The sequence below is a fragment of the Melopsittacus undulatus genome, chromosome 2, assembly GCF_012275295.1.
Source record: "Melopsittacus undulatus isolate bMelUnd1 chromosome 2, bMelUnd1.mat.Z, whole genome shotgun sequence".
NCBI lineage: Eukaryota > Metazoa > Chordata > Aves > Psittaciformes > Psittaculidae > Melopsittacus > Melopsittacus undulatus.
In genome coordinates this window covers 76775083-76800037 of record NC_047528.1, presented here as the reverse complement: position 1 = coordinate 76800037, position 24955 = coordinate 76775083, and the positions used below count along the sequence as shown (strand labels likewise).

General features: G+C 38.2%; 1 protein-coding gene across 1 annotated transcript; it reads right to left on the bottom strand.

Moving 5' to 3' along the window:
- Positions 1 to 413: 413 nt before the first annotated feature.
- Positions 414 to 24565, bottom strand: TXLNG (taxilin gamma). The gene is made up of 10 exons (XM_034073441.1): positions 24338 to 24565; positions 15683 to 15995; positions 14871 to 14962; positions 11482 to 11652; positions 10578 to 10772; positions 9117 to 9236; positions 7964 to 8038; positions 5358 to 5450; positions 4740 to 4835; positions 414 to 3723 (listed from the first exon to the last, which is right to left on the bottom strand). The coding sequence occupies exons 1-10, from the start codon at positions 24500 to 24502 to the stop codon at positions 3403 to 3405; spliced, it is 1641 nt and encodes a 546-aa protein (XP_033929332.1). The 5' UTR covers positions 24503 to 24565; the 3' UTR covers positions 414 to 3402.
- Between the last annotated feature and the right edge of the window lie 390 nt (positions 24566 to 24955).

Here is a 24955-nt window from a genome sequence, read left to right as displayed (position 1 = left end):
CCACACCACATGACAGAATGGGGAGCACCTGATGACATTACTAGAGAACCTGAGTTTTAACACAGAACCCCGTATTTCTCTTACTGCAGCAGTTGAACCATAGTAAGTAAATTTTTGGGGACAGAAGACAGAAATCAAAGTAAGCTGCCACAGGCCCAGCAGAACACCACGGCCTGAGCTGCCCCCATCTTGCTTCCTGTACTCAGCTTGTGCAGTTCCCACTGGAAGCACACCACTCACCAACACAACCCTGGGGCAGCACCTTCTCAAGGCACTGCACTTGAACAATACGCTTCAACTCAAATTTAACATCTTTTAATTTTAGACTTCTTTTTGCAAACAAATACAATGAGCTCAGTAGATCCCATCAGAAGACATGAATATGATGTTAAAGAAAAACTCAGAGTCCAATATATTAAGCATACTTATTTACTTAATCTATACAGAGTTGAGTAGATAAAATTTCAGATTCACATTAGTGAAAAATCTCTACAAAATGTTCTTGAAAAGCAAAACAAAGACTGCCTGTTCATTTATCATTTTTCCTCATGAAAGCAGACATGGGTTGTAAAAATAAAGCAGTGTGTTTAGCACAAACTAGATTTCTGCATCACTTTTTTCACAGTTATTTCCATCTACAGTCCAAAGAGGTAGATTTTCTGCAACACCTGAGAATTGAACTGTAACGTAACCAGGTGTAATGAAAGTAAGGACAAAACATTAGAGATACAGCCCTAACTTACTTGTGTACGTATACACACATTTGGGTCTTGAATCACATCCCATTTAGCTTTCTGCAGCTTAATTGTGGTGAAACTGTCATTTGGGCCCCAGAGTTTTGACAATTAGACATACTTACTTCTGGTCACATCAGTTTAACACCCCAGGTTAAACAGTTTATGGTAGTGGGAGAAAGGCATTCATACCAGTTTACTTAAAAACCCTACTGGAGCCCATTTCGCTGCAGACTGGCAGTGCTGTATGGCAGATCAGTTAGAGTGCTGAGCTTATCCTTAGATGAATTTGTGTTTTTTAATTTTTATTTATTTTTTTAACAACATTCTCAAAGCAATGCATGGAACTATTGACTGGTTTCAGGAAGCGACATATAGCTCACTTTGGCCAGATAAGTTGATATGATATGGGTATGTTAAGGGTAGTAAAGAGAAAAGGGTATCCCCATTTTAAAAGCCTTTCATCACTTGGGGTGTTCTGCTTCATTCACATATTAAGTCAATAACAAATATATTTGTATTGCTGTTCTATATTATCTGTCGTGTCTCTAAAAGCCCTTTAAAAATATTCTTGCAGCAGGGTGCAAAAAAAAATCACTCTTGCCTCCATATAGAACAAGCACTATAGAAAGAATTGTTAAAGATACAAATGTTCAAATAATAGATTGTAAAAATAGAAAACTGTATGTCCTACCTTGCCAAGGGTATGATGCATCAGATACAAAGTTTTTCACTTTTCCTCAGGAAAATTACTTCAGGCTTAGTGTTAGCTGAAAACCAGTTCTCACAACTATTTTTTTTAAACAGTCTGATTCTGTAAAGCAAGTAATTCAAAAAGCAAGTCTGAAATACTTCTTTCCAGTCTTTTTTTATGCCATATGGTTAGCATGATTAACATTTCAAAGCTCCTAGTCTAATGTGACTGACTGCTCACTGCTACCTTCTTTTCATTCCTGCATTGTGCTTAGACCACAAACACAAACCTTGCACAAATCTAGAAGAAAGATGGCCAGCTTCCCATTTGCTCCACCATTTAAGAAGTGTCAGTTTTGCACAGTTCCTCGTAGTGGTATGAGCTAAAACACATCTATTAGGCCTTACATAACCTTACTCTCTCAGAGACAGCTACAATATCTCAATGTACATTACTACAGCAAAAGGATCAGGAGCTCAGTGCAGCCTCAACATTCAAGTAATTTAGCCACTAAATGGTCATGGGCAATGAGGGTGGGAAGCTCATTGAGAGATGTGCTGGATTCAGAAAACCTCTCCCAAGTAAGTGCAAAGAACTTTAAGTACCAGAAAAGGCTACACATGTTCATATTTCCTAAAATGACAGCAACCGAAACTAAAAAGTAAATACACGGGAACTAAAGTTACGGGTAGCTTGCAGTTATTTCACACATTGCCTTGCCAGAAGTTAAATGTTGGTCCTAGTTTCTTTCAGGAACAAAAGTCAAAATGTGGCTATCAATTTTTCTATGAAATTTTTCATGGTTAACAAGGGAGCTTCTCTTGTGGTATGTTAAGAGTAAGAACTTGAAGTAGCATTTCTACCAGATAACCTAACTGGGAAGGCACTCTGCCAACTGGTACAGCTTTGAGGTTGAGCATACAAGAAATTCCATGTTGTACTTCAAGAAAAGTATTTGAATGTACCTGTTCAATTATAACCAGTACACGCTTAACTTAAATACATTGCATACAAGGCTGTCAGAGAAAGCCTATCTGATACAGACTCGTGTCTTCCGTGCCTCCAGCAGTAAATGTCTATTTTCCAGCCTTTCAGATAATCCGGAGTTTTGTCTAGACAGCAATGGATTCCTCAAGTCAGGATAACCATGTGATGGACACACTGCAGCTAAGAGGGAAGAACATGAACTAACACCCATGGAATAGGCTACACAATGGCAAAATCTCACTCAGTAACATTGCTGTGCATTTTTTCCACCTATTTATATTTAATACGTTCACAGATAAAGCAAATAGCCCAAACCAGCCTTTACAACACAACCCTGAGAAGTCTGCACATAGTTGTACACCCTGTTTCACCAGCTGCAAATTGACGTATTTCAAAGCTGTTCTTTCATACCACAAATTACGTAAAAGCCTTTAAACATCTTTTACTATGTCCTGGACCTTTAGTTTTTCATTCATATATATGAAAACATACTACAGGTGAAAGCTGACATTTTTTTACTGGCCATTAGACATCCTAATGCAGATAAATTTATTGGGAAAAAAAAATAAAAATCAGTATTCTTTAGTATATTGAGTGGCAAATCAATGAACAAAACCAGAACGCTATTATTTAAACCAAAAAGTGACCTGCTGTCACTACTTTCCCCAGAACGATGTTATATCTGTACACAGTCTTCCATGACAGTGATTTGTGTTGTGGGGAGGAAATGCACATGCATCTTTCTATGGAAAAATATTTTCTTTTAAAAAAATGAGGCAGATGTGCAACACAGTTGTGGAAAATTTATAGTTTAAGCTATTTAAAGCTGCTATGCAGCTTCCTGTACCACGTAAGTCCAGTAGTTCTAAGAAAATACAGATATGGTAGAAAAAGTAAGAAAATTTTCACCACAAAACCAAATAGTTACCACCAACGGAGAAAGTTATACACAAAATATATCTCTCAATACAGTGTTTACACTTCATTTTAGTCTACAGATTCAGTGCCAGGAACAGGACTTGTTGAGACAGTCTTTGCAGAATTATTTGCCACAAGTGATTCCACATCAGGTTGGATTCCTGGTTCTGTGTCGGTGGGAGTTCCCAGCTCCTCGTGGGAATTGAGCGTGCAGGACTGCAACACCTGCACAGCTAGATCCACATCTGCTTCTCTGAGAGAAACCTGCTCCTTCAGGACTTCCACCTTCTCATTCAGCTCATTCCTCTCTGTCTGAAGAGCTCTGCATAGCTTTTCCAAGCGCTCCAGTTTTATTTGAAAGCCCTTGTATTCTTTATCTCTTACTGTTTTCTGAAGGATAAAAGACAAAAAGCTCTGTGATCACACTGATTTTGTTTTGTTGTTCTTATTTTTTTTCCTTAAATTAAAAGACTGACTACTATTTAATCCTGAATATTAAGTTCTAATTAATCCAGTAGGTCAAATTCCAGAGCAAATTTCCTTAGAATGCTTGACTGCTACAGCTGGCTTGTCTAAGTTGGAGTGACAACACCCACCTTTAGCAACAAGCAATTGATACCTATATAACAGCATACTGATAATTGTGAGGGCTGAGTATCAGTAAGAATCCTGATACAAGGCATTTACAACCAAAATAATGGCAATTATAGGGAGCAGAAGGGCATAAATGGGGGAAATCTACAATCCAAAATCCAGGTCAGCAGGTACCATAGTCCTGGCTCTCTTAACTAGCTCCTTAAAAGAACAGAGAAAGATAAGCAGTGCCATAGCAAACACATAGGACTTAGCACGGCCTAGCAAGATCATACCTCATATACTTAAACTAGACCTTAGACAGTGGAGACAGAACTGTATGCCTATGGTTTCTGTGAAAACTGTTTTAGCTTCTCTTTACTAGACTACAATTAGGTAGGTAATGGTGTCTCATGACGTCAAAAGCAGAAGCAGTGTAGAAAAGTAACAGATTCCTTACACATGTGTTATTTCCTTCATGTCTGTCTTGGATATTTAAAATTTATTTCTATCACAGCACTGACTGAACTTTGCTCAGCATATTAAAATATAGGAAATTAATTCAGCTTGCATGATTTTATACACATTATCCCACAAATTAAACAGTAAGCAAGAAAAGGCTGATTTTGTCACGAGTTTAGATTTATAAATCAGCTTTTGGTTTTTCATGTCTAAGACCCCCAGTACCATTTACAGAACAGAAACCACACAGCAGACAAACCAAGAGGCAGCTACTGTGCAGTATATTCAGTTCTTTAAAACTGAGAAATTGTATAAAGTTCTCTAGGACACAGATTCTGGTTTAGCCATACTGCTGCTTAAATGGTAGTTACCTCTTCAGCCATTTGCAGCAGAGCCTTGTTGTTGTTTTCCCATTTTGTACGCCACACTATGGTTTCCTTTTCCAGTTTCTTAATCTTCTTTGTCATCTGCAAGAGACAAATAGAAGACTTAATTTTGTGCCTTGTGTTGCAATGTAGGAAGGTTTACATGAGTAATATAACTTCTTATTGTTACTTTCCAAGTTCAGTTTGAACAAGTTATTTTACAGGGAAGTCTTTCTACTCAAAAAATCAACCCCACACATACAAATTCTGCATTCAAAGAAAACAAGATTGATCCTTAGAAGAAGCAGACTAGCAACTTTCAAGTACAACTAATAAAAGGCTCCAGGAAAAGAAGTTTTAAAAAAGCACAGCCAAGAAGACTGAGAAGTATTTTATGCCTTTAATAAAATACTCAAATTAGGATTTAGGTATTTAGTAAGTGTATTAAAAACCATTAAAAAACCTCCAAAACCATTTCTCTTCCATAATACGACAAATTCTTAAGCCCTACCTTATGATATAAATTAACTGTCAAAATGTTTCATGTATTTTCAGAAAATGCATCCCAGTAACAGCATGCATGTTTATATTATTTTTTATGAAACCAGGTAATCCTGTAAGTACCTTCTCCATTTCTTGCCTGAAGGTTGTAAAGAGTTCATTACTTTTTGCCATGGTGGTCTGGAATTCTTCAAACTTATCCATGTAAAGAGAAAGCTGTTGAAAAAAAGAGGCAGGAACATTAATCCAAACAGCTGTATACAAATACAAAAATGTAGTGCAAGGCAAAATTAAACTCAAGATATTAGAGAATTAAAATCTTTTTTTATACTACCCTATGATTTCCATTTGAGAAGCATGCAGAACTTGTCTGAAAACCTGCTATTGAAGCTGAATAAAAAGGAGAATTCTATTATTATAGAACAGCAATATATTAAGTAGAAAGGGTACTATGCCTAATATAAAATGTTTGAAGACATCACAGTTCATCACTATCTCATTTTTACTTCCCTGCTGAAAAAATAAATCTGAACAGATACAGGAAATTCAGTACGTGGTTAGTGAAACCATACACAGAAAACTTCCCCATAACCAGCCAAAGGTAACAACCAAGGCTGAGACAAAATAAATACAATTTATTCCAGAAATCAAATACACATTCACAATTATGAAATCTGCCCACTGAGCAAAAAGAATGGGTAGAGAATACTGACAAGGAATTCATTTAATAGTGAAATGGATTACATTTTAACAAGTGAAGAATATTAATCTACAAAGACAGAAAATTTTCTTGCCCTATATCACAAGGCGAAAAAATCAAGAAGGAACTGAAAAATATATTCATTAACATAACCTGTTTTTAAAAAAAAACAAATCCCCAAACCTTATGGTTCTTACTAAAACAGCCTATAATACCAGTGTGTGATTTGATATTCTAAGAATACATGACCATCTGGAATGGGTTGCCCAGGGAGGTAGTGAATGCTCCATCCCCGGCAGTGTTCAAGACCAGGTTGGATGAAGCCTTGAGTGATATGGTTTAGTGTGAGGTGTCCCTGCCCATGGCAGGGGGGTTGGAACTAGATGATCTTGAGGTCCTTTCCAATCCTAACTATTCTATGATTCTATGATCTTCCTAGTCCAACTGAAGAATAATCAGCTCTCTCAACTCTTGCATTGAGGATTAAAGGACAATACCATTCAGAATACAAATATTTTATTTTGCTCTAGTATTAGAGGCAACTTCATAACAGGAATTAGCTTGGCTTGTCAATGGTACATGATGACTCTGCCGTTACTGTAACTGAACCTTTGAGCTCATCTTATTCTACAGAAGAATCTGTCAGCCCCAAGAAACTACAAACTATACACATTGTTACCATTAAAATGCATAACAAAAAGGCAGTGGCGTTTTGAATAAAGAGTAATCAACTACCAAAAAAAATAATAAAAGACTAAGTATGGCAAAAAGCTACTTGGGATAATTTGGATATTAATGTATTGAAGTTCAGCGGAGAAGTGTACATCTGATTACATTTAACTGCACAAATACACATACACTTGAAATAGAACTGTTGGAGAGCCTGGAAAAGAATTAGGTACAGTAAGCATGGAAAAAGGAGTGAAACAGAGCTTGCAAGGAGACTTAATACAAAGCCTCACAAAACTGAAGCATTAAGAGGTATATAATAAAAGGAATAGCTACTGCTTCTCAGATGCTATATATGTATGTGCTGAACCAACTATTTCCCTCTGCCTTACACACTGAGCTTGCATTTGGACGACTGCAGGTCATCCAGAACCAAAGTGCAAAAACTGGAGGTTATTTCTCCAATCACAGAGAAGATTTTGCTGTAGCATTTATAGTAAGAATACAACCTGAAGATAGCAGTTTTTCTGGACAGAGACACTCAGGTTACTAAATGTGCGCAACTACAGGCATAAATGTAACATTGCTTGCTCCCGGTCCTCTACAACAGGACAAGATGGAAACAGTAAGGAATAAATCCTAAAACCTGCCAGGGTAAAAATCCTCACCCAACTCTCTTATAGTCACAAGGGCCTCCCTGGTTTTGAACAGATACATATATATCTATCTCTCTCTCTCTCTGTGTATCTGTCTATACACACAGATACATATACACACATATGTAGGTATATAATTTTCTATATACATGTATATGTTTGCATATAAACATATATATACACATATGTGTATGTGCATTTTATGCATATATATACTTACATATATATATAAACACATGAAAACCAAAATTGATTCATTCCAGCAAAATAAAATTGTAGAAGAAAAAATAACAGTTTCAGAGAAGCCAAGGAATGGTGAAGTAGCCACCACAATTAATAAATTGTTAAATTTCCATATATTCTGGTCTTTGTAATACTATCACTATTAGTTAAAAAGTATACTAATTCCAGAAATTAAATGTTTAGCACCTCTCAGTTACAGTACTCTCCAGAAGCATTAAACAGCAAGTACAACTTACATTTCACACTTCACTACTGAAGAGTTAACTACTGGAAATTAACGACAATTTAAAAAACACCAAATAATTTTCACAAGTAGTGTATAACATCTGAATGATATATATCTGCATGAATGATAACATGCAGTTTTTCTATATGTTGCATTATGTTCACTACAATCACAAATATTTTGGTGTTTTCTTTTTAGACCACTCCATAGAAAGCAAAAACAAACAAAAAAATACCTGCTGCTTCAGCTGAGCTTCCTGCTGCTTCATCTGTTCACATTTGTGTCTGGACTCAGTAGCTTCTTTTAGCAACTAGAAAACAAACAACAACAATGCAAAAAGCCTTATAATGAAGAAGGAACTCCCATTAATAGCTTTATTTATGATGAAAAAGAAACAAAAATTAACATCGCCTAATGGCCATTCAACCTTGTTTTCTCATTTGGGCTTTTTTACTACTATACTTTCACATACACAATTTAAAATGTGCTGGCATATAGAAATTTTTATTGAGATATTTTTCTAATTGGTAGAATGAGTCAACATTTCTATTTCTGCAGCAAGTTTGAGCTAATAAATTTATGAGTAGTTCATTAACAAACTGTATGCAATTTATAACTGTTCTGTAACCTAACTCATTTTCTACCTCCACTTCTCCAGTCAATAATATTGCCTTTACAGTCTAAGTAGTTCAAACCAATTTTGCTTCAACTTGACATCATTTTGTAGGTTCATCTTTGAAAAGATTTTCATCAGCATATGATTCCAAAATTATGTTTTAAAAACACAGAACAACCCTACACTGGATGATCATTTTAAGATAATACAGGAAAAGCAAGGTTTTGTCTAGAAGTTACAGATGCATAAGGAACACTGGGAAAAAAAACAACAAAACCAATAAAAAACCACCAAACTCAAATCAAACCACAACTTCACCAAAGTATTATTTTTAATTTGAATCAAACTTCTTGGAAGACTGCAAGCTGATTATGAACACATAAATAAAGCATCAGCCATAGTTTGAGACAGAGAAAAACACATATGCTTTGTTCTGCACTTGTTATTTCTAATAGCATAAAACCAGAAGTTACAACTCCTGACCACAAGAGTACCTTTGGTGTTTCAGCTCAAGACATTCCCCAGTCAAAGAAAAATCTAAATAATATCCAGCCCATTTGCTGAGAAAATGCAAACAATAACATTACTTGACTGTAAATATGGACATCAATACTGAAGGCATCACACATACACAAAACTTAAATCTCAGTCTCGCTGTTCAAATCTATCCTAACTTTCAATAGACAGGCCCCTCAATTTGCTGAATCTGTTTCAAAACACAAAAAATATGGCTTGGTGGGTTGTCATTTATCTTTACAGAGGATTCACTTACAAACTCCCTTTCTCGCTGATGTTTTTCCTCTGCTTCTTTAATAAGTTGGGTAGTTTGCTGAAGTTTGGCATCGACAAGTTGCTGCTGCAGTTCTTTATGTTTGAACACTTTATCAATATGCTAAAGAAAGGAAATCATATCAGTCAAATATAAACAGTGCACGGGTCAACTAAGGTAAATGTACATGTATGGGGAAATGCATATTGTGGAGAAGTTTCATGCAAGAGAAACAGAGGCAAAGACTGTTTTACACACCTTTTCTCCTCTATGTCCATGCATTGTAACTACCCTTTTTTTGTCTTTCACAGAATCCAGATGCATATTGTATTAAACTGGCACAATGCTGTAAGTCACTTCACACCAAACATTCAAAAGTCCTGTAAGAAGTAGTCTATATCCTTTCTTCTAAAGGTGGTGTATTATCTCTAATCCTTACTGTAGTTGTTACTTCTAGAAGCTCTGGTCCTCATTGTTAAAAAAGCTCAAAATGAGCAAAGTTTGCGACAACAGTTTATTTAGCTGATGAAATTCCACAAATCACTGAATTTTGCAGTCTTACATACATCTGTAAGTAGCATGAGGTATCTTTCTACCTCTTCCCCACATTATCTCATGAAGGTGGGAACTAGTCTACAGAAAGCTTTCTAACTGTTCCGGGTTTAAATCCAACCAAACTCCCCATCCCCAGGACAAAGAACTACAACTGAATAACTATATTCCAAACCTCCTCTGCCAATTAAAAACTAGCAAGCTAATCTTAGCTGTAGAACTCCCTGAAAGGTCAGTTCTCTCTTTGAGAAGAACTGCCTGTTTTCCAGTACTGTAGCTTAGACTGGCTAGCTTACATGCCGGTGCCAATTAAAGCTGGCTCGGTTAGTCCTATAACAGTCATTTCCATGTCACTGGTCCAAATATATTCTTAAAGCATGATAGCTTACTTTGATTCTGTGCCAACAAGAGCAGCTACATACACAAAGGAGCGCCTCCAAAACCCCCAACTATAATGAATCAAAATAAGACAGAATAACTCTTATGCTGGTAAATTTATAATTTAGAAGAACTTCAAACACGTATTTATGTTTTAAATAAGCTTTGGAAGCTTTAGTTCACTCAAACACCAGTCAGCTTCAGTGTCTGATAAGGTTGCTCACATCTGGCCCAGCTGAGTTCTGAATAACTCTAAAGACAGAGATTTCCCAGTCTCTAGACTACTTATTTCTGTTTGACCACTTTCACCATGAAAGGTTTTTTTCAAGGTATCTTGAATTTAGATATGTAAAACCAGACAGAAAAGGCAGAGAGTAGGCTCAACAGCTACTTAATTTTTCACAGTAGTGAAGTAAAAGGAATAATTTATATATGTGATCGCTGTAAAATATTATGGGGTTTTGTCCCCTATAATTATCTCATCTTTACAGTCAAGGAACTAACAGTATCCCATTAGAAGCATAATGTAAGCACCTCTTCTCGCAGTGCATACTGCTCAATGAGTTTCTTCAGTTTTTCCCCCAGTTCAATATTTTCCTGGCGGAGCTTGGCATTATGTATACCATGCTGTTCCAGTTGAGCCTGAATTTCATTCAGTGTAATCTGGAAGTGTGCAGTTGCTTCTTTCCGTCTTTCTTCTTCCTCACGTGCTTGCTGCATGTTTTCTTCCTTTTGTGAGAGAATATTAATGTGTTAAAGCTAAAAGATGGACCTTTTTAATATTTTTGAGTCAGAAACAATGGTAGTATTACACTTCTGTACAGTTTCAAGTTCTAGAGTACTAGAGTTAATATAAGCCGTAGTATGTTGCGCTGACTACCCATATGATGTGCATACATAGAGAAACTCCAGAACTTCTAAAGAATCTTTTCTTTAACACTCTGAACATTACACAGAGGCTGGTATTACAAGATGTTACATGAATACCTTTGCAAGTGTAAGAACTACCCAGATGTTAAAAACAGCACTGATTTCCTACAGTGACCACAGATAAGAATATCTTGGCTCTCTTCCATTATACTCCCATCTATTATATTCTGACAGAATTAAGCCTTCTTTGATACCATGCCATTTCATGCTGCCATTATATTTCAGTTGTGCTATTTTTTTCCCCCAGCAGTCATCAGCACTGCTCCCAGAACCAAATATGCCAAAAATTATACACTGCAAGTAATATGAGGGAAAAAAAAAAGCAAGTTGAACTATACCTATATTTTTAACCTTAAAATCAGGGACACTTATGCCACATGACACTCTTCTTCTGGAAGTACAGATAACAAGCAAAGTGATAAGTAAAAAGCAGCAGCCTTGATTCAAGGCAGTAGCCAATAAAGTCAGATTTCCACCACCACTGGCACTGTAATTTATATGAACTAACCTTCAAAGTCTTGTTATGACGCTGAAGCTCCCGGCAGAGAGATTCCAGTTTGCTACGTGCCAAAATGGCCTTGCTATGCTCACTCTGCAAGTGGACTTTCTCCTTCACAACTTGTGCTTGCTTCTTCTGAAGTATCTTCATCTGCTTTTGAACATTTCGACTCTCCTCCAACTAACATTAGAGAGTATATTTTTTAAATAAACATAGGTGAAACTATATTCTTCTAGATGAGCAGACTGAACAAACTTTTACACATTTCAGATGAAAGAAAGCAAAATAATTTCATTAAGACCCCCAAGTTGACACTTAAAAAAAGAAGCTTCCATCATCTTACAGACAATTCTAAATGTGTAAGGACAGAAGATGGAAATATACGAATTCCAACTTAGCCTTTGAGGATAAGGGACCATGGGCCTGCTGCCAGGCCATTAACCTGCATTCAGCCACAGGGTTAGAACTACTCTGAGTAAGAAGGATGTGGCAGATATAATTAAAAACCAACTGAAACTGGGTTTTCAACAGGTCACAATGTTTTCCACTCTTATTTGCAAGGTATACACAGCTGTTTATCCAACAGGTCTCTCCCTAGTATCAGGAACAAAAATCCACAGAAATGTGTGCACAGTTCTAAATTGTCAGCAGGAGCTCCTACCAAAGACAGCAGTAATTGATACAAGTTTATAAAATGCTAAGGTATTTCAGAATGGAACAGATACAACTAGTAGCCCTGACAATCAAGTACTATTAAAGCTGCACAGCTCAGACTTTGATGACTTAAAGAGTTCTGCAGTCTTAACCATCTGATGCAAATGTTTTGTTGTACCTCTTTAGGCTCTTTAGACTGTAAATGACAGTGTGAAACTATGTACATGGTGCTGACTTCAAAATATATTCTATGAACATCCAGTGAATAGAAGTTTCTTGCATTAATATCTAGTTGAAAGTAAGTTCCATTACACAGGATCTTTGGGCTCCCCAAGAAACCATATTATTTAGTCTGTTCTGTTGTAAAGAAGGTAACAATATTAAGTTTAACACTGTTCCTTATTAGACAGTGCCTCAGCCTTGGGACACTGCAGGAAAAAAAGGCTGACAAGGAACAGCACCATGACAGAATAATAATACAGCACTGGTTTTTTGAAAGAGCTCAAAATACTGCGGAAGCATAGAAGAAAGAATAAATACAATTAAGCACCTCCATGACAACAGTAAATGAAACGCATATTTAATCTAGTTTGGAGAAAAGAAATATAAAGGGAATATTTTGATATTCAAACATAAAAAGCCCTTTTCTTGGGTGGCCAGAAAAAACACTTCAAGTGGCTGTGCTGTTTGCATACCTAAGAAACTTCAGACTTGTAAAAGTATGCCAGCGTGAGACCTATCACCATGGATGCAAACCTTCCTGCATCACAAATTGATCTCCTGATAGATTCCAAATTAGGAAAAAAAAATTGTGGAAGATCTTTTGCCAGGAGAGAGGCATTCCTACCTTTATTGTACAGTCCTTTTCATGAGACACCACTGAAAAACCTGACAGTGAGCTTTAAAGATGAGGAATCTTTAAAAAAAGAAAAAAAGCATTGTAGGTGCACTGTCATAAACAGTTCAAACCTCTGCTGGCATTAAAGCTGACACCTGTGCCAGTGGTTCATCACCACTATAATGAAGAAAAGAATGCATCTTAAAAGAAACACAACCTAAACTTTCTGAGGGAAACAGAGTACCTCTAAGACTCATTCAGCTAAAACAGCTATTGCTACATCTGGACAACCACCCACCCAAAGTCCCAACAGTCCTGAGCATCCTGGGGAAAGCAACTGGTTTTCCAGGAAGGTGACTAACTATGGACTGTGAATGCTTACGCTACCTATGGACTACAGATCCTGTCCTGGGAGAGGAAAAAATAACGTGAACATGTTTCTCTCCTGACTGCCTTCAACAAGAAGGCTCAAAATTAAGATGGTGCAGATCATTTTTTTTTTTCCACAGAAGGAATTCATGCAAACCTAGCCCCTCATGCAGGCCATCATCATCACTGTGATTTGACATGGGAGTTGCTCACTCTAATAAAAAAGGCATCACATGCACAGGCAAATGCTCATAAGAACTGATTTACTACATTTTCCTCTCAGAATATCAGAGCTCAGTTTTAGGTGGGCTTCTCATCCCTGAGTTGCACTATGAAAGTATTATTGTATCTCTTTTAAACAAAAGTGACTTCTTATAGAAGCTGCTGGTTTTGACGGAAATTAACTCATGTGAACAAGAACATGCATGTGAGAGAGAAGAGAAAAAGCTAAAATATAACAGATCTCCAAGGAGGATTTAGGATTTCCCAAACAGAACTAATCTAAGTCTATTCTTAAGTAATTAGCATTGCCTTTGTGAATAAAAAGACTACCTGCAAGCTCATCCTCAAAGCTCTGGAGACAACCTTAATCTCAAAGGAAAAAAAAATAAATTTGCAGAAGAGCTATGCTCCATGTGGTGCAGCCATTATGTCATTTTCAAAACCATCTCTGTATACAATACAGCTGACATCTACAGAAGGAAAAAATCTCATGCTTTTGTCAGACTTCTCAGTTATTTTGTTTTACATTCATTTTTGTAACTGCAAATACGGTGGGAAAGCATGCATACAGTATTTCCAGTCTTTCCATTCTTGTCTGTTCCTGTCTCAAGATGAACAGGTCAAGTATTTTTGTCTGCAGGGACATTCTAAAAAGTGAACTCATGAGTCATGTGTGTGTCCCCAGTTTTATGATCATTAAATCTAGAAAATAAATTACCATTTCTCCTACTAGGGGTAGGAATGCACTTTATGATCAATCACTGCTAACTTTGACTTTTTGGTTTGTTAATGAAGAAATGCTACTTTTCTATCCATTCTTTTGCATAATCAGAAAGCACAAAGCAAAATTAAACCTAAACCTAACTTCCCCTGCCCCCCAAAATCACATAAGAGTTATGTAAAACTTTTTCCAAATCTCATTATCCCAATATGTTCTTTCCCTTTATCCTAAAGGGTATAAATTATAAAAAGCTAGCACAAAAGCATTATTGACAGACAAAAACTAAGAAAATAATTACTCCCTAAAGAAACTCTAAACTTCTCTGTTAATCCTAATGTTATGCTTCAATGCCAAGTTACCAAAAAGTTATCATAACTTATTTTTTTTTTGATTTAGGCAGTTATGTAGAAGCAAAATGACTATACGCAAGTTTAGCTGAAGTAATACCCCATAATAAGCCTAAGCTTGCTTTTTTTTTCCCCTACCAACACTGTGAAATATTCAAAATTGTTACTGTCCTATATCAGAAGTTTTTGCATTCCATTGTTAATATTAACACATGAATAACTCTTGCTATCTTTACAAATTACTTACCAGATCAGCATACTTCTTGCACAAAGCTGCCAGCTTTTCCTCTGGTGTAGAAAGTGTGTTCAAGGCTTGCATTAATAACAATACTTCTTTTCCTATGAATTGGATGAAAACCACCATATTGAGAAAAGAAAAAAAAAAGGACCAGAAAAGAGCCTATCTTTAGAAAAATAAAATACAAATCCATGAGAAATTAGCACGAATTAAGTTGCTCTGTTTTGACAGCTGCATAATCCTAACACGAGAAATGGGAAGCCATCACAGTAAGAATTTGTCTTGACTACGTGACATGACATAAGCTGGATAAAGCTACAAAAAGTGAAAGTTACTTTAACCTTAAAACCACAAAAAAATTTTATATATATTTTTAATAACACAGATAAAAAGAAAAATCTAAAAGAACAAAATTTAAAAGGTTAAGCTTTTGCTAATAAAGGATATTCACACAAGTGGTTTTAATAAGGTTCTTGAATTTAAATATCAGCAGCACTTTGGTAGCATAGAACACAACAATCCCAAATTTAAAAGTTAATCCAACAACCGGACAGTTAAAAAAGCTGATTAGTAATTACCACATTATTATTATTGTTGTTATTGAAGTTCCTTTTAAAATAGCATTACCAGCTGAAGGATTCTTACATATGCATTAAGAATTGTCTTTTCCTAAGCAGAAGTGCACATTTTCTCAGAATATCTTGTTAAAGATGACAAGTTTTGGCTACAGAGTAAACCTGAGACAAAGACAGAGCAAATGCATAGCTATTTTGTGAAAATATTAAAGCCATTTAAAAATCTAAATGCTGAAGAGAACATACCCAAAGTTTTCTCCTTGTGTTTTTCACTCTCTGGATCTTGCTGGCCATCAGGTGGATCAGTACGGGTTTCCTCTTTCCCAGGAGTTTCCTCACGAGACTCTTGAGAACAGCATGTGGAGCCCGGGTGCTTTCTGTTCTTTGTGATACACTCAGCTTCTTCCAATGAACCTGTGTTTTCCAGGCCACAACAGTTGGACTGTCCATGCTGCAGTGGTGTGTCAGACAGTTCATCACACTTGCTCTTTACCAGCTGATCCTGGTTATTCATTCCCATCTCCTGAGAAACAACTTCTTCCATTGCACCAACAACCAACTTCAGAAGGGAAAGAAAGAAGGAAACAATCAATCACCTATACTTAAAATGAAAACTTTCATCTTTCTTTTGCACGGACTAGTAAAATCCCATCCTTATTCAAGTTGATATTCACTGTTGTTAAGGCAGGTATATAAGTAGACAGAATGAGCCTAAAGAGTGACAAAGAAAACAGCATACAACAGTCCAAAACACTAAGTACTCTTTTACAAAATAAATTTGATACCTTGTAATTGCAAAAATGTTTATACTCTAGAAATAAAAAGTTCCCATGGAAATTTGTTATTAAAGCTCCAAAACTAACTGGCTATCATCTAAGTACACAATCTTTAATGCAAACACTTCTCCCATCATAGTTCTTAAAATCTCACAAATCAACACTAAGTATACCAAACCTAAAACTCAGCAAGAGTTTAACTAGCTTTATGTATTGTTATCTGAAAAATAAGGTACATAAATTGAGACAGGAGGACAACACTATTACATATTGGTTCCAGAAAAGCGGAAGATATCAGTTCTAAAATAACCCGAGATATACTGCAAGAAAGAGGGAGAGGCAGGGAAGAAATTAACCTACTGGGAAATCTAAAGAAATACACATAAATACACTGACAACACACCTAGGGTAAGAGTTCAAACTACCTCAGTCAGAATGCCAAATAGGAGCGTCAGCTCATGGCTGGAGAATATCTGTTGTTTTAACAAGAATTATAAATACAGCTGGGATCACATCCATTTTTTAAATACTAAAATTTACATCTATGAAGTCATAAAAAAAGTAAATATTAACTGGCTTCAGATCTGGAGTCCTAAAGCTTATGTTTTTTAGCAATACATTATTTCTGCTCAATTAAACAACTTTCTCTCCAAAGATTCCCTAAACACCCAAAGGCTTAATCATTTAACCAAAAAGTTAAACATCACCAGTTGTTTTAGAACTGCAGTGATATGTCCAGTATTTTGGAAAAGAACACATGATAATATCACTCTATATACTACTGAGCAGCTACCAGACTCCTCTCTCAACCACCAGGTCAACATTCTCAATTTCTAGATACATTTAAGGCTGACCAGAGAAATTCAAGGGTGTGTGGTTGTTTGGTTTTTTTTTTTGTTTTGTTACAGTATAGAGGCTGGGACTCCAGACAGTACTTGGGGGTGGTATTTTCTGCTGTCCATTTGCAATGCTACTATAAAACATGCATCAATGAGTGAAAGTATAATAAGCAGAGCTGAACTCACTTCACTGCCAAAGTGATCATTCCAATTGATTTGTTTCAGTGAATGGAAAGTAAGAAGTCACAAGAAATTATAAAAAGAGGACCTATTTATATGCAAAACGTCCTTATTTAAGCACAAATTTATTTTATATTATCTTATATTTTTAATATTAAAAATGTTCTAAATCTTAAACCTGGAGTTTGTACTGGGTTTTGTATTCTGCAGATGTACTCCTTTCCTCTTCAGAAGGAATTAGCCAACATCAAAAGAATGCAGCCAACACTAATAATATATTGTGAGATATATTTCAACTCCAAATTTGTTCAGTGTGCTTCGAAGAGTTATTTTAAAGTCATTAAACAAAAGTGTGTAATATTGTAAAAAAATATACAACAGCTTAGCTTTTCTTTACACGTAAATAAAAGTCCCTTGTTTTAGACCTTATCTCAAGGCAGATTCATTCTTCAGAATGATGAAATTCATACAGTATCTTTCATGAATGACAGTAAGTTTTTTAACTGCAAATAATCTGCATACACATTTAGGCACAACTTGACTTATAAAGGAAGATTCACTTTCACAGCTTTTTACAAGTGTGGAAGTGATGCATGTGGTTTACGGGAAAAAAAAACCCAAACCAACCAAAAAACGCACTACCAATTTTATTCTCCAGTAATGCAAGACAAAAATACTTGATAAATGCCTGCAAAGGTAATGCAGTAATACAACTGCTGTAAAAAATAACCAAGCCAAAGATTTAACAGTTGACTTTTTACAGCTGCAAGATGCATATTTTTTCCTGTCTTAGTCTTAAACTGTGGGGCTTCCATTGGCATAGGAAAGGCTTACTCCTCCCAAGTTTAGGGTCAGCTAAACAAACAAGATTTTTCTTAAAAAAGGACAAGAAATGTGAAATCAACAGAGCTTGCTTATCCTTTTCATAGATACCAATGTTTAAAGACATGGCACAGATCTTCAAAAATCATGATTCATACAGAAGCCAAAGATACAATGTCACATTAGACTGACAAGACAGGAAAGATCAGAGGTATCAGATCACAGCGGGATACCAGAGCAGAATTGCAGTACCAACACAACAGCTGAAGCTTGCATTTTTTGTATTACATAGGACATGAACTACATAGGACATGAACATAGAACATGCACTTTTATATTACATAGGACATGAACTAATGAGTTCAGATACTTGTGCCTAAGAAGCCTGGCAAAAAGTCTGCTCTAAACTCAAAAATTTCTGGTTTGATACAGTATTTCCAGAACTTCTGAAAACCATAAACAGACTCCCATAAACTTTTGAAAGCAGAGCACAAAATTGGCAGGAACTTCGACAGGCAGCTGAGAAGGCTGACTGGGTCCATTTGTGGTTCCACATTGAACAGCAGCAGCTCTCTTGTTATCACTCCATTCCCCTTTTTCATACCCGCCTCTGTTGTGCTAGCCACTACATTCATGAAGCTTGCTCTAACAGTTCCTAGCCAGACTGGTACCTCAGTCCCGCTCACTGCATAGTGATAGGCAATCCTGCCAACTAGGAGTGCTAGCACGATGGTTGGAAAGAAGCCAGAGAACGAGAGTCACTATAAAAAGTCAATCTAATCACAGCCAGAGCACAAGGAACTAAACAAAAAGCACCAGTTAAACAGTTAATACTGACTACTAAGGTACTAGAACACTGTCAAGCAAGAGGATGTTCATGAGAAGCACTGCTTCAAATTTAAACAACACAGAATTTTTCACTGGTTTTCATCTGAGAAAATGTTGCCATTTCTGGGGAAAAAAAAAAACAACAAAAAACCAACAAAACCAACAACATACCCTCCCCCCCCCCAAACCACAAAACCCCCACCCCAACAACAAACAAAAAAACCTGAACAACTACTGGTGGGGGCATAAACGTGACAAGGAAGACACAAAATGCCCACTTCTGCTAGCAAACCATCATAGTAACTTCAACTCTTGTCAATTCAGAGCTGGCAATTAGCATGCATATTCCACAGCACCTGGAAGTTTCACAGAGTGAACACCACCACCTCATTAATTCAGCAGGGCTTTTGTAGCAGTCAAATTAGGTGTCAGTTCAATTCTGTAATGACAATAAGAACCTCTTAACCGAGTATTCTCCATCCTTTGTCAAAAAACCCACGAGGATTTTCAGAGCTTCATGCTCATTCTCTGAATTCTAACAGAAGAGGCAGAAATAACCTACCAGAATACTGAATTGAAGAAAAAGATTTATGTACAAGCATCTTTTACAACTCAAATATCTTTGAAAATAATAGCCATAGTTAGAAAAAACTACTAAACTTGACAACCTCCTTTTGGTTTTCCAGTGAAAATTGAAGAAATCTAGGCTTAGTGACAAGCAAACATGCTTGCTGCAAAACCAAAGCTCACTGGGGCAGTAGAGAGATTTTGTAACAATATCAAATATTTTCAGCTTAAATACAATTAAAAAAAAATTGGTGACCATAGGCTAGAATACTGTACTTAAAGAAATGGTTCTATCAGCAGCTATAACAACTCTGATTAACATACCAGAAACAACTTAAAAAACCTAGTTAAATTCTATCAAGTTGTGGTCTGTAAGTTCTAGCAAAATTAACAGTAGTGACACAACATAAATACATTAGAATTTTAGTAACTTAGATTAGAAAGTGGTTTTAAACAGGTAAGTCTGCTATTGCCTGACCAGAGCCACAAACATTAACAGCTAGATGACTTCCCAATTATGACTAACCAAGAATTTTCCCCATTAGCTGTCACTTTAGATATTAACACATAACCAGAAGTCTGAACAGCCTTCCAACACTTAATATTATTCTTAAACACTTTACTATAGGTAGTCCAGATTTGATCTGTATAAAGCTTCAAGCTGGAGTACAGCAATAATAAATGTCACACTGAAAATGCTAAGTACTAAACCATTCTCTATCACTGAAATTGCCCCCCCCTCACCTCCCCTTACTAAGACAATGGTTAGAACAACCCCAACTATTACCTCTCTTTTCAAATGGGTGCTCATCAGATTAGTGAACTTCTCAGTTCAACATTCCAGCCAGAACACAGCACTTCCAACAGCACATTGTATAATAATGCTGATTCAGTACTGACTGAATAGAAACAAAACCACCCCGCCAAAGATCTTCTACTGAAATCACCACTACATTTTCTAGTTGCTACCATGCTTCCTCAGCTTCCAGCGGGCTTCCAACCTGCTGCTTCCAACCAACTTTAATGATAGGAGGCCTATAATCTGATGGGCCAGAATTAAGATGGTTACATACCTAGAAAGATGTCCCGTGAGAGGCAAAGTATGTTGCACAGGTAACATGTGACTTTTTAGATCACAGAATTGTTCACAAAAATTCAAAACTCTACCATTACAAAACAAGACACTTGTCATCTACCTAGCTCTTAAACCAGCTATTAAAAGATGCTGACACTTCTGAATTAGTGTATCATCTTCAAGCTATTTAAGACAGAGTCATAAGTCAAACAACTTTAGGATGCCCTGCAGGAAAATTACTGGTAACATCACCCCTACTCATCCCCAAGTTTTCATTCAGACTTTTGCTATGTTCTTTCAACTTGTACCTAGATTAAAAAAATTGCACATCAAGAAAACCCTCAGTACCTAAAAGATGAGAATACAAGAGAGGTATCCTATTTATGTAACTGGCTCTGATCACAAGAGTCTAAGCTAACTTTACTTCAAACAGTTCTACTTCAGTAATGTGCACTGCACGTAAGGACAAAACAGACACTTGGGCAGAACTTTCCTTACCATGCCAGAAAGTGTTAGTAAGGCTTGCTTTTTTGTTCTCTTACCTACAAGAGCCTGTAACACAGTCACAGTGCTACCTGACATATACTGTACTTATCATTGCTACTACATGTACTCAAGTACCTATATACTTCTGTGCATACACACAGTCTCTTCCCGAAAACTCTATCTCTTATTGCAAATAAAACCATACGCAGTAGCTACACCCACATCTTTTTTCTCCTATATGCTAGAAAGTTACCCTAACAAAAAGAAAAAAAAAGTACTGGTATTAATCTGTCAAAACATCTCTTACATTGCCCAAAGTAGCAGACGGTCTGCACTATGAGAAGACTTTTACAACCTTAGCCTTCAGAACTGCTAATACTTTCAAATAATATCCTGGAATCTTTAGAACAAATCTATGTACAGAAAACGAATCTTTACAACTGTAAAACAACCTAAATATATAAGCAAATATGTAATCATTGATCAACATCAGGCTCAAGAAAAGTTCATTTAAATAACATCACTCAGCTGACTACATCCTCAAACCTACCACACATGTAATCGGGCATAAAAGCCTTATAACCCTTAACCTAATTAAATGCATTCAAACAAACAGAATAAAAAAACACCTGCAACAGCAAGAAGTATGCAATTTCTCATGAATGTTTATGGTTTATAGCAAATGTTATGCTTCCTGCATCCCAGTAATTCACTGTTACCTGCTACCCATGGGAAAACTTATTTTGAAAACATTTGTGTGATATACTTTTCCTCAATACACATATGCAAGAAGAGTTCATTTAACATAACTATTGTGCTAAAAGAACAGTCATTCTTGGTAGCAATATTAGTCATGTCTTCTCCATAAAAACTAGCATTTTGGAATGTCACAGAATTTGGGTTTGAATTTTGCAGCAGGTGCACTTTCATCCACTGGTCTAGATGCAATAATTCAGGTTCTTGTGACCATAAGACTAGCTTATTAAGGTTATTTCTCCATGCAATAAATATTTCCCTATATTGTGTTCACTGACCTGGATGATCATGCTGTCTAATTATACTTTTATAGAAATGTGGTGGCCAAGGTGCCTTCCATACCAAACTACAATCTTAATTGTGAGATCGGAAAAGCACTTCAAACAAACATTTCACCTATTTCTGTCATTACATTAAAAATTATGTTCTATGTGCTCATTTACCTCCTTTCAAAATACCGGACTGAGGCAACTGCAGTACTGCTCATCATTAGTTTCAAAGCATTGCATGACTTGGAAGTAAGTCCCAACACAGCAGGAAGATGATTAAGAAATACCTCCTGTGGAAATCTGTATTTTATCTTTATAAAAGTCAACACAGGTTCAATGTTAACAGATCACTATTAACACTGCTGGCCTTACATCTCAGAGTAAGTCTCTAATATTGTTTCAAATACATTCTTACATGACCTCTGCTTCTGGTCCTTATTTTTCTGTTACCCCTTCCATGCTTTTTGCTCTTTCATCAACCTCATGATGCAGAAGAGATTCCTGCTTTTAAAAATAGCTTTATTTACCTTGAGCAACCTCAAATGAAAGAAAAAGGAAAAAAAGAAAAAAGTTTTCTTTTGTATCATTCTTTTTCCTCTGTGCTCTGAAAAAAAGTAATTAAAACCATTTCTTTCCTGCTTTCTCTTAAGACATTAAAAATAATTCCTGTAATTCTAGGGGGAAAAAAAACAAAAAACATTGGAAGAATCCAAAGCTTAAACAGAAACTTTCAGGGCACTTACAGGGCAAAGTGCTGCACATTTCACCAGTCCTTTTTTAATGCAAGGGGCTGAGACAGGTGCCAATTAAGAAAATGTTTAATATAGCATGAATCACTTCCACCAATGAGGATTCACTTCCTCTTCACTATAAACCTAATAGTTTTCTAGTCATCCACATTACATTTCTGGAAAAAGCAGGATAGACAAGTTCCGAATTCACAATGCAAACAGGTCATAAAGAAGCTCCCCTGTACCAAGGCAGGGGGAGGGATGCTGCAAGAGTCTGCTTAAGGTTTTTTAATTCATGGGGAAAAAAAAAAAATCAAAGTAAAATTTGCTTAATATTCCCTGTCACATTTCACCCTTTTAAAATGCTCAATTCCACTTGACTGCGGGTATATGAACTAGCATGGAAATGCTAGTTTGTTTGTATGTTTTGGATTTTATTTGTATTTTGGTTTTAATCATCAGTGTCTGCTTTCATCGCAGATGCTAGTTACTTACAAGCCACTTTCCAGTAAGGAGCTTCAAAAAAAACACATAGCACAAGAGATGGTTTTTCCTTGAGGAAAAACTAGCTCCAGAGCCTCTTAAATCTCTCCCCAAGAGCCAAAATAAACAACCACCACCACCAAGTTATTCTTTATGGGACGTTTTTATCCTCTGTAGCACAGAAGAAAGGTCCCACAAAAAAAAAAGAAAAAACACTTGGATTTATGTAAGGACACAGGGTGAGATACCGAGGTGGCACGAGATTACCGTGGCAGTTCTGTCACATCAGGCAGCGTGGTGGTGATGTCACGGCTCAACTACAGCACATTTTAAGTCTTTGCTGATCGCTGCACACATATTTTAGGTTTTTACTACATGGACCCGCAACAAAGCATTATTGTGAAGTCACCGAGAACACCGTCGTTTTTGGTGGCGTGTCGGTAAAGTAAATGAGAGAAATAACCATTTTTCACTGATTTCGAAAGATAAGAAAGCACCCCCCCCCCCCGCCCCACACACGTATACCCGGCGCGGCCGGCAGGCAGAGCCTCTGCTCTGGCAAGTGTGCCTAGCACCTCAACCACATGGCCCGCACCGGTGAGCGCCAACTGTCCGCACGGCGCCTGGCACCTCTAGCCAGCGGGACCACCATGGTGGGACAACGGCAGACGGGCAAATGCCTCCCAGACCCCAAACAGTCTCCCCCACCCCAAACCGAGCCCCGCCACGTGCCGCCCGCCACCCCCCCCCCCCCCCCCCCCCGTCAAAGGCCCGGGAGCGGGGACACGGAGAGCGGCTGGAGCCATCCCCCGCCCGGGGAAATGCGATCGCGGCTCAAGAGAATGCCGACCCTCAGACACACACGCGCGGCTGCGGCGACGCGGGACCAGTCCCGTGGGAAGAGTAGAAGAAAAGTGCCAGGCCTCCGAAAGCCGTGGAAGCGGCGGGGGCACGGCCTGCTCCAGCCCCAAGCGGTTGCAGGGCGTCGAGGCCGCGTGGGGACGGGGGAGTCGGGGAGCGAGGCACCACAAGCCGCCGGGTGGGGAGCGGGAGCGCCCTCCCACCATACCCGGCTGCGCGATGCCTCACCTCCGGGCCGCCGCTCGCTGCTACCGTCACCGTCACCCCCTCCTCCTCTCCGCTGTGGCTCTGGCGCCGGCTGCGTCCCTGCGAGCTGCTGCCGCTGCCACTGGTGCCGCTGCTACCGCTACTGCTGCCTCCTCCGCGCGCTGCCTCCGCTCCGCGCGTCGCCATGATGTGACGGCAGCATCCAAACAAGCTGCCGAGAGCCGAGGCACACCGGAAGCTCTCCCTGCCTGCCCGCCCTTTCTCCCTGCGGCAGCCAATCGCCGCGCGGCCCCCGCCTCACGTGAGAGGTCACCCCCCTCCCTGCCCACTGCTCCCCCGGGAGCCGGCGGGAGCACGTGGGGGTCCCGCGGGAGCAGCGGACTGCGCTTTCCGGCGTGCACTGCGCGGCTCCCCCGTTCCTAGGGCATGCCGGGAGCTGTAGTCTGGCCTGCCGCGGGGGGCGCCGGGAGGTGGAGTCCCGCCGTCGCGGGCTGGGGGGCTGGGCGGCGGGCACGCCGTGGTGTCAGCGGGGGACGTTTTGTCCGCTCCGCCTTCCTCGTGGCCATTGGTGCCTTTGCCGTGGCTTGGGAGACGCGGACAGCTCAGCGGCGCCGCCGTGACGGGGAGCCGGGCGTGGGG